The sequence below is a fragment of the Heptranchias perlo genome, chromosome 22, assembly GCF_035084215.1.
Source record: "Heptranchias perlo isolate sHepPer1 chromosome 22, sHepPer1.hap1, whole genome shotgun sequence".
In the NCBI taxonomy this organism is placed as follows: domain Eukaryota; kingdom Metazoa; phylum Chordata; class Chondrichthyes; order Hexanchiformes; family Hexanchidae; genus Heptranchias; species Heptranchias perlo.
This window is the reverse complement of record NC_090346.1, coordinates 7,618,883-7,630,179: the sequence shown is the minus strand read 5'-3', so window position 1 is coordinate 7,630,179 and position 11,297 is coordinate 7,618,883. Positions and strand designations below refer to the sequence as shown.

Here is an 11,297-nt window from a genome sequence, read left to right as displayed (position 1 = left end):
TCCTTTGTCCCTCATGTGTTTATCCACCTTCCCCTTAAATGCATCTACGCTATTCACCTCAACTAGTTCCACATGCTTAGCACTCTTTGGGTAAAGTTTCTCCTGAATCCCCTATTGGATTTATTGGTGACTATCTTATATTTATGGCCCTTAGTTTTGGTTTCCCCCACAAGTGGAAACATCTTCTCTACATCTACTCATCAACTGCAGCTTTATATGCATAACATATGCAGTGTGAAGTATATCACATGTTCACAGTCTTGATGTAAGCATATCCCTGACATGTTTCTGAAGTAGTTAATATATCTGGATATTGTTCTTTGAATAATGTTATAAACAAGTCCAGCTACATGCGATTTTTCCCCTTTCACAGAATTCTATTATGTGCAAAAAAAAGTGATTTCACATTAGGTCAGAATTTACTGTCAAAATAATGGCCTCTGTCTAACAGCCTCTGACTCACTGTTCAAATCCATTGAACAGAGTGAAGTTCCTGTACTTGCATCGTAGATACGAACTAAACTCGCCGCATATAGTTACGGGTTGTCTAAGTACCTTTTTAACAGCATGATAAGTCTTAATTACAGCCAAACAACCTCCTGGAACTGAAAATTAACTTTTACAAGTGTGGAGTCTCATTCCTTCAGCTTTTAATTGTTGGAGATTTTTTTTAAAAAACTAAATAAATGTTTTTCTTTCTGACTCTTTTTTCTCTCTCTCTTAATCAAATCTTTCTTTCCCTCTCTTTATTTCACTTTTTGTACCCGATTTGACATTGAATTCACTATTCTAACTTATACTTCCTGGTTCAGACTCCACACTGTTCATTAACGATTCTTCAATCTGATTGGTTAAGGAGATACCCAGTTGCTTGCCCTGTTCACACAGGTCCCAGATGCCCTGTAGAGGGCACCGCACTGTTTGGATCTCTAACTTACAACAACTTCCAGCGCAAGAGCTCATGGAAAGTAAATGGGCAAGGGTAAGTCTAATGGACAGCGGCCTTTATCTTGTTTCTCTGAAAATCCCACTGCCCTGGAGGCTATTTTTAATATTAAGAGGGAAAGACATGGCCCATTTTTTCTTAATTTTTAAAAAATTAATACTAAGTTTATAAAGTGTTCAGGAGGTCCAATGAACACTTTTTATAATCCAGCTTCATACCTCCACTACATCGTTGTACTTTAAAAGTAATTTAGTTTATGAAGTGCTTTGAGATATGTCAATGTGGTGAGGCACTAAATAAATACAAGTATTACACTACAGTGAAACCCAAGCGGTGGAGTGAGATGCCCTCCTGGAGGAGGCCTCACACTGATTGGCTTTAGTGCATTGGGGGTCAAATCGGGACCTGACTTCATTATACTGTACCCCCAAAACTGCTTCACTTCAACTGGAAAGAGGCAGTGTGCCTATATAACCCATGCTGATGTTTATTCTTGAAAGGTGCATTAACAGTACTGGGGTAATTATACGAACAGAGTTGTAAATGTAATCGTTCTTGCACATTATTGCTAATTTTGACATCTTAATTGCATCACCGAAAATCATACAATCTTACAGCATAGAAGGAGGCCATTCTGCCCGTCATGCCTGTGCCTGCTCTTTGAAGGAGCTGTCCAATTAGTTCCATTCCCTTTTAATTTTCTTCCCTTCAAGTATTTATCCAATTCCCTTTTGAAAGTTACTATTGAATCTGCTTCCACCACCCTTTCAGGCAGTGCGTTCCAAATCATAACAACTCCCCGGGTTAAAAAAAAATGTCTCCCCATCTCCCTTCTGGTTCTTTTGCCAATTACCTTAAATCTGCGCCCTCTGGTTACCGACCCTCCTGCCAGCGGAAGCAATGCATACATTTCTAAAATGCAAGATGTGCAGAGTAAAAGCAAGTAACCGGGCATTGTCCAAACCAACCTCTGAGACAATGTTCAGATACCACCGCCGCCACGTTGTCTTTGACAGACAGAGGCCTCCTCCTCCTTCTAGTTTTTACATTGAAGCAAAACGATACGGGTTAGTGCAGAGCCTTCGAGTTGCATCAGATCTTAAAACGCTGTCATCTTTTGAGACTTCAGATGCAGAGCAGGAGATATGTGGCCAGACAGCGTTCTAATACCTCGTGTGAAGAAGCCAGCACACAGATGCTGTCCTATTGCAAAGCGTTGCTCTGGCAGTCAGCTCCGAGATACTGCTTCCCATTAATGCGTGTACAGTGTAACTCTTAGATACATTTCACAAGTAGCATCTGTCTCAAGCAACTCGAATCGATGAGTCTCAAACATGTGCCTCTACGTATTTTTGAGGTTTTAAAATATTTAAATAGATACGCTGTCGCAAAACTCTCAACTATTCTTAATTTTGACCTTTTTTAAAAACATCCATTCCAGTATCTTTGTGCTCCCTTTTAGGGACATCCAGACTCCCTGCTCGCTCTCCACTCGAAGACCTCCAAAGATTTGAAAAACATTTGCTGGTATCGGTTGCACCTCAGTCACTCGACAAGTTACTTGTTCACAGATGGCGCGTTTGCTTTGAGGATTTCAGGTTATCGAAAATCTACGATATTTACAATCGAGGTGAAGTTTCGTTCCTGCTCTTGTAATCTTTTTGCTGGATTAAAACAATCTTTGTCAAATGTTTTAAGCACCTGTCCAAAGCACATGTTATACCAAGTATATTATTTGTTTGAATGTTTAACAGCGAACTTCTCTGCAATGGTTGTGGAATATTCCGCTGGCTGCAATGTGGACAATATGTTAATATGAAACAAATGCATTAACAGAATGTATTACAGTCAGTTCGATCTGATCACCATTATGTCCAGATGAGCTTCACGTTGGTTGTGAGCGAATGGAAGCAAACGCATTTAGTTTTATCAAATCCAATTTAGGACCAACAGGATTTGGAGCATGTGATAACGACATTCCCTGAGGCACCGAGCAACTGTTGTAAACTCTTCGTCTTCAGCCTCCGGGTCCATGGGTGAGATATTGATCACATCGTTGCTTGGATCATTCTGACCATGATGTGTCTAATGGGGAATTGTAGGCAATATCTATGTCCTGGCGGTGATGAGTTTATCGATGAGGCTTACTGGTTCCAAGTATGTGTACATTGTGAGCTTGGCTTTGGCCGATCTCCTTTATCTCTCTACCATCCCCTTTGTGGTTTTCACCAACTTCATGAAGGACTGGTACTTTGGAGAAGTTGGCTGTAGGATATTTTTCAGCTTAGACTTTCTGACCATGCACGCCAGCATCTTCATCCTGACTATTGTGAGCACCGAGAGGTACCTGGCAGTGGTCAAACCCTTGGATACATTTAGGACAAACAGACTCTACCGGAGGATCATTACTTGCGCAGTTTGGCTCGTTTCCTTTTTCCTTGCCCTTCCTACCATGATAATTTGTCAAGAATGGGGCGGTAAAGCGTACGTGCCACTCTACATGGCCACAACACGCATACAAGATCTATCTGACTGTACTTTTCCACTGCTGTATGTTGGCTCCAGGGATATTAATTGGATTCTTGTACGTAAGTTAGTTCGTACTTACTGGATGTCCCAGACATTTTCAACACCAAAGAAATGAAGAGGTCCTCCAAGCAGAAGATCCTCTCCATGATTTTTAGTATTGTCCTTGCCTACTGTGTCTGCTTCTTGCCATTTTGGGTATGGCAATTGTTCAGGCTCTATTTCAACGAATCTGTAAATCTCTCTCCCAAATCCATTGTTAATTTTTTAGTGACTTGTTTGTCCTACAGCAACAGCTGTATTAACCCCTTCCTCTATAACTTACTGACGAAAAATTACAGAGAGTTCTCGCAAAGGAAACACCACAGTAATTCATCCCAAAGATCAGTGTCTTCTGAGAGCCAGCAGTGCCCCGATAATTAACAGGAACTAGAGGAGGCTTGTACAGTTTAACATGCGAGCACATATACATGTGGAATTTGTTGCTAATTCTTTTTCCTTTGTCCATTTCAATTAGTTCATTTCGATTAACAGATCATCTTGAATTATCACGTGTCCTCATCGGGTGATCTTATCTCGCTCCCCATGTAAAAGTAATTGAAATAACTGGTCTAGTTGGGTTGCTTAATTAATAGTCTATTTAAAGGGAAGGAGATTCTAGGAAGAGAACCTTTTATAATTTTTATAGTGAAAATATCTATTACTTAAGAAAATCTGGTTTGAACTTAAACAAACAGCTCTTAACAAGTACCTTTTGCAATATAAAATGGGTGAGTACTTTGAATTAAAAATACTCAAACTTTGCTCCTTTATGTGAACCATCTTTATTTTACTTGTTAGAGAAAGTTATTTTGGAAAGACACAAAATGTATTTAAAACAGACCCTCACAACCTGTACACCGTTTCACTAAATCTAAAGAATGACGCATTCATATTTCAAGAACAGATTGGGCCACAGATAAAATAAAACAGTATTTATAACAATGAAAAGGCACAGCACTGAGATCTAATCCTTTGCATTTTGTAAAATATAGACTGCAGCAGTGTGAAGCACCAGGAAAAGGGAAAGTCACATGCCAAAAGTCATAATTAGTAATAAGTAACAATATGAGTATACACAGACAATGCCAGTTTTAGGGGGGAAATTGTGGCAGCTGTGGCTCAGTGGTAGCACTCTGGCCTGGTTCCATTCCTATCTATCCAGTCGTAGCCAGGGAATCTCCTGCAATGGCTTCTCTTCCCACTCCTGCACTGTTACCTCTGGAGTCCCTCAAGGATCTATCCTTGGCCCCTTCCTATTTCTCATCTACATGCTGCTCCTCGGTGACATCATCCGAAAACACAACTTTCATTCCACTCGTACGACCCCTCCGCTGTCTCTCATTTGTCACACTGCTTGTCCAACATCCGGTACTGGATGAGCAAAAACTTCCTCCAACTAAATATTGGGAAGACCAAAGCCATTGTCTTTGATCCCCACTGCAAACTCCGTTCTCTAGCCACCAACTCCATTCCTCTCCCTGGTCACTTGCCTGAGGCTGAACCAGACCACTTGCAACCTTGGCATCCTTTTTGACCCTGCGATGAGCTACCGACAACATATCCGCTCCATCACCAAGACCGCCTACTTGCAGCTCTGAAACATCGCCCGTCTCTGCCCCTGCCTCAGCTCATCTGCTGCTGAAACCCTCATCCATGCCTTTGTTACCTCTAGACTCGACTATTTCAATGCTCTCTTGGCCGGCCTCCCATCTTCCACCCTCCATAAACTTGAGCTCATCCAAAACTCTGCTGCCGGTATCTTAACTTGCAGCAAGTCCCTTTTTCCCATCATCCCTGTGCTCGCTGACCTACATTGGCTCCTCATCCAGGAACACCTCAATGTTAAAATTCTCTTCCTTGTATTTAAATCTCTCCATGGCCTCGCCTCGCCCCTCCCTATCTCTGTAACCTCCTCCAGCCCGACAACCCTCCGAGATCTCTTAATTCTCTGCGCTCCTTCAATTCTTGTCTCTTGCGCATCCCCAATTTTAATCACTCCACCATTGGAGGCCGTGCTTTCAGCTGCCTAGGCCCTAAGCTCTTGAATTCCCTCCCTAAGCCTCTCTACATCTCTCTCCTCCTTTAAGATGCTCCTTAAAATCTACCTCTTTAACCAAACTTTTGGTCACCTGTCCTGATATCTCCTTATGTGGCACGGTGTCAAATTATGTTTGATTGTGCTCCTGTGAAGCACCTTGGGACATTTTACTATGTTAAAGGCACTATATAAATGCAAGTTGTTGTTGAGTCAGAAGGTTGTGGGTTCAAGTCCCACTGAAGCGACATGAGCACATTGTCTAGGCTGACACTTCAATGCAGTACTGAGGGAGTGCTGCACTGTTAGAGGTGTTGTCTTTCCTTTGAGACGTTAAACCGAGTAGAAGATCCCATGACATTATGTGAAGAAGAGCAGGGGAGTTCTCCCCGGTGTCTGGGCCAATATTTATCCCTCAACCAACATCACTGAAAACAGATTATCTGGTCATTATCACATTGCTATTAGTGGGACCTTGCTGTGCCCATATTTGCTGAATCATTTCCTACATTACACAACAGTGACTATACTTCGAAAGTACTTCATTGGCTGTAAAGTGCTTTGGGATGTCCTGAAAGTCCCTATATAAATGCAAATCCTTCTTTCTTCTTTGGAACTGCTGTTTTCTTGACCAATTAAGTGCGTGATTTAAAATGCTGTTGTGAAAGACAGACAGCAGTTTAGGTGGGGTCAGCATAGAAAAGATATTGTTGATGATGAGGTTTGAGGGTAATTGTGGCTCTGCCTTAATTTCACACTAGTAACAATAAAGATCATTGAGTATTCTGACCCTGCTGGGCTCAGGTTGGCTAAAGTAAATACTAATCAACAATTATTTAAAATGTTACACTGGCTCACCAGATGTTGTCAAGCATGTTTAAAGATGACAATTTTTGCATTTGGCCCACAATCCATCCAAAATTAGGGCTTTTTAATTCACTTGTCAAAGGTTGTTACACCCTTTGTTTTCACCAGGTTCTGCTAATATTATCAAAAGAACCAGAGGGGAGATGAGGAGAATTTTTTTTTACACAGCGAGTTGTTATGATCTGGAATGCACTGCCTGAAAGGTTGGTGGAAGCAGATTCAACAGTAACTTTCAAAAGGGAATTGGATATGTACTTGAAAAAGAAAAATTTGCAGGGCTATGGGGAAAGAGCAGGGGAGTGGGTCTAATTGGACAGCTCTTTCAAAGAGCCAGCACAGGCACGACAAGCCAATTGGCCTCCTACTCTGCTGTAAGATTCGATGAACACTCATTTCCTTTGTTCTAAAGATGATTCAAGTTAAATTGTTGTTTTGTTTTGGTATAGGAATGTTTCCGTTTTGTAGAAAAAATAAAATGTTTGCCATTATACTCCTTGATCAGTGTTTAAAATACCAATTCTGATTAACAGTGAGTCCCCTCAGTACAGGGTTTATGATGACTGGGGCCATATACAACTTTTTATTTTAGTCTATTGTTTACTTTAGATATGTTAACTGAATATTGACAGTTTATTTGTGACTGATTGATTGTAATAGACCTGGTACTTTTAGGCTGCAGTTAGACTCACACTTTCTTTTTGATGCCAAGCTATTTTGGGTGTGCAGTAGTGTAAAAGTGGCAGTATAACTCACTAATCTAGTTCCTGAGCACTTTCTCAGATTTTGTATCTTCCATATATCTCACTGTGAACTCAGCAGTGCGGCTATATCCAATCTAACAGTGTAAAACTAGGGGTGAATTTTATCCCAATTAATTTGACAGTGGAAGAGTAATAATATTGTTGTGCAGTTGCAATGCTGCTATCAGCTTGGTTACCAGTGCCATTGTTGGAGCAGTGCAAAGGCAAGGACAAGAACAGAACTCCACTGCCTGTTCCTACAACTCTTTGATCAGGAAAACTGGTATTCAAAGAAAATGAAAAAAGAACACACAATATTTTTTAATGCCCGTATGACCTTTCTCCCGGGTTGCTCGCAGCAGTGTCCTGGAGATTAACCTATAATTCCTGGAGACTCCAGGCCAATCCTGGCGGGTTGGCAACCATACACCAGTTGCATCATGGTCTTGGTGGTCTGCTCAACCCTATACTGACTTTCCCAATTCACCTCTTGTCATTTGCCAAGACTGCATTTGTCTGCCTCTGTAACATTGCCTATTTGCACCACCATCTCTCTCCTTCCCCTGCAGAAACCTTAAGCCATTCTTTCATTACCGTTAGAATTTATCTCCCTAATACTTCTTCCTGTTTACCTCTCCTCCAATTTTCACAAACTCCAGTTAATCCAGATTAGCATGGCCCAAGACCTCTTTCACAGAGTACATGCAAAACCATTATCCCTACCCCTGCCAAGCTCCATTGGCTCTCTGTCCCCCAGGCATCAGTTTCAAGATTCTCATCACTGTTTTCAAATCCTTCCATGGTCTCGCTCACCTTATCTAAGTAATCTTCTCCATCTGAATGTCCCAGCAGTGCCCTTCGGTCCTCTAACTCTGTACGATTGCTTATTGCCCGTCTCCCATTCCCTCAATTGGAGGCCGATGTCAGTCACTGAACTTTCTCATTAAATCACACTGCCTTGTTGCCTTCATTCCTTCTTTCAAAAGTCTCTAAAAAATGATCTTTAAAACTGCTTTTAGTTGCTTCCCGATTGATCTTTTTCACTCCCGCTGATGTTCTCCTCTCCCCTTGTAAAGTGCTCAGATGTTCTTTTACATATTGGCTGCTGCTTGTTATTATGGCAATTGTTCTGGACAGCTACCTCAGTAGGGAAGCAGCTTAAAGAAAATTCCTATCTCTTTAGGGAACCAGCATGTGACTTCTTGCCCGTTGAAGGTTGGTTCTCAATTACAAGAGTTAAATTATTTATTTACAACAGATCTCTCCAATGTATCTTCCTGTGAAAGTATTGGGAAAATAAGAGGCTGCAACACAATGGAATTCTCTTTGCTGTCTCTTCTCGAGAAGTCCCTCGTGATATGGACCTGGAAGGGTCGTTGCGATTTATTTTGACGGAGGAGGGAGAGAGATGGGGAGTGGGGGGCGGGGGTGGCTAATCAATCTCAGGGTTTCTGTTTCTAATCAGCAGTAAGATTCCCATTATTTTCAAAATGTGAGCTGCCTCAAGCATTCTGCCTGGTTAGCACTAACAAGTCTTAACTGCCTGTATTTTTCAAAATACAGGTTGTGAATTTTAATGATAATGAACTACAAACTTTTGTGATAGATTTGCAGAAATGAAATTATCATATTCTTTCACTGTGAACACCATCACCCATCAACAGCAGGGATGATTCTACTTGCCAATATTAAAATAGAATAAGACCACCTCATAAAAAGATATCGTACACTAGTCAATCCCATGTGGCATGGCACATGGTAAGTCGGAGAATAATATCTCTCTCTTACCTGTCTTTGTTGTCACTGTTTTTCTGTCCCATTCTGCTTTTATCTGTCTTTTTCTCTTCCCCGAACTCTTCTTTTTGCATCTCTCTCTGTCCGTTTCTTAGTCTTTTTTTTCTTCTTTCCTTCTGGATGGGAGGAGTTGGGAGGTGTAGCGTGGTTTGGTGGGGAAAGGAACCAGCAGTGGAGTGGGGGTTACGGGGAAAATATGGCCCTCAGCAGCTCCTTTCCCATCCCCTCCACCAGTTATTTACATTTCCCTTCATCCCCTCGCTTCCTTTCACTTTACTGCGATGCTCGCCCTTTACTATCACGCCCTCACTTTTCCCTCCACTTCTTTTCCTTTGTTACAGGCTCAACCTTTTTATCCTCCCCTGCTCCTTGTTCCATTGTCACTCTTCACACCATTAACCCTCCATCCACCCCTTCAACTCATTCCCCTCGAGGGTGGGTGATGAAAGGCCCCTTCTATCTTCCTCAGAGACCTTGTTTGCTTTCAAAATTCAAGTTACTTTTCTTTTTAAAGAAATCAAATTAGAAGAAAAGATATTCTATCTGCCTTTCTCTCTCGTTCTACATCTCATAGGCGTTCGTAATTAGAATTACGTGCCCACCTCAAAACTGCCAGGATTTCCATTGGGGCCAATAACATGTCGAACCCAGGCTGATCTGGGTTCTGCCCCGAATTTCAGCCCCCACTCCCACTGGCAGCCCTCTTTGCAACTGCCATCCCTGGCCTTAGGGATTCTTGGTCCGATATGTCTTTTAATTTTGTATCACTGTTAGTGTTACAGCATTACCCATTGATTGTAATGTGCTGGTGGTGTTATAGCATTAACAACGCAACGAATTTAATATATATGAGCTCCATCATAATGAGTCAGTGGATTTATCAACACAGGGATTCTCGACCGAGTAGCATTACCAGGGATACTGATTTATCAGCATTAGAGTCGTCCTGACATTTTCGGTGCAATGGAGGGAAGCCTAGCAGTATTTTGAAGGGGATCCCAGGATCTGAGAACTCCAGGGAGGCATCCCATGGTTCTGGGAACAATGGAGTGGGAAGTCCTAGAAGCATTGGAAGGGGAAACGCAACATCTGAGAGTATTGGGAAAGGAAGTCTCAAGGCCTGGAAAAATTGGGGTGGTTCTGGAATGAAGAGACACCAGGAATGTGGTCTAGGGGCTTTGAGGAAAAGAAAAAAGAAAAAAAAGACAGGCTTGCATTTATATAGCACCTTTCATGGCCTCAGGACGTCTCAAAGTGCTTTACAATCACGAAGTACTTTTTGACGTGTAGTCACTGTTGTAATGTAGGATACGCGGCAGCCAATTTGCACACAGCAAGCTCCCACAAACAGCAATGAGATAATGACCAGATAATCTGTTTGTTTTAGTGATGTTGATTGAGGGATAAATATTGGCCAGGACACCAAGGAGAACTCCCCTGCTCTTCTTTGAAATAGTGCCATGGGATCTTTTACGCACACCTGAGAGGGCAGACGGGGCCTCAGTTTAACGTCTCATCTGACAGTGCAGCACTCCCCAAGATACTGGAATGTCAGCCTAGACTTTTGTGCTCAAGTCTCTGGAGGGGACCTTGAACCCACAACCTTGTGATTCAGGGGTGAGGTTTTTTTAATTCATTCATGGGATGTGGGCGTCGCTGGCAAGGCCAGCATTTATTGGCTATGCCTAATTGCCCTTGAGAAGGCAGTGGTGAGCTGCCTTCTTGAACTGCTGCAGTCCGTGTGGTGAAGGTTCTCCCACAGTGCTGTTAGGTAGAGAGTTCCAGGATTTTGACCCAGTGACGATGAAGGAACGGCGATATATTTCCAAGTCGGGATGGTGTGTGACTTGGAGGGGAACGTGCAGGTGGTGTTGTTCCCATTTGCCTGCTGCCCTTGTCCTTCTAGGTGGTAGAGGTTGCGGGTTTGGGAGGTGCTGTCGAAGAAGCCTTGGTGAGTTGCTGCAGTGCATCCTGTGGATGGTACACACTGCAGCCACGGTGTGCTGGTGGTGAAGGGAGTGAATTTTTAGGGTGGTGGATGGGGTGCCAATCAAGCGGGCTGCTTTGTCCTGGATGTGTCGAGCTTCTTGAGTGTTGTTGGAGCTGCACTCATCCAGGCAAGTGGAGAGTATTCCATCACACTCCTGACTTGTGCCTTGTAGATGGTGGAAAGCCTTTGGGGAGTCAGGAGGTGAGTCACTCGCTGCTCTGGTAGCCACAGTATTTATGTGGATGGTCCAGTTAAGTTTCTGGTCAATGGTGACCCACAGGATGTTGATGATGGGGGATTCGGCGATGGTAAAGCCATTGAATGTCAACGGGAGGTGGTTGGATTCTCTCTTTTTGG

At 42.6% G+C, this 11,297-nt stretch overlaps 1 protein-coding gene across 1 annotated transcript; it reads left to right on the top strand.

Moving 5' to 3' along the window:
• Positions 1–3,044: 3,044 nt before the first annotated feature.
• Positions 3,045–3,895, top strand: uts2r5 (urotensin-2 receptor 5; the record flags this gene model as incomplete). The annotated part of the gene is given in 3 exon segments (XM_068003713.1): positions 3,045–3,406; positions 3,408–3,536; positions 3,538–3,895. Coding segments are annotated over 3 exon segments (849 nt in total), but the record flags the coding sequence as incomplete, so codon positions are not given.
• Between the last annotated feature and the right edge of the window lie 7,402 nt (positions 3,896–11,297).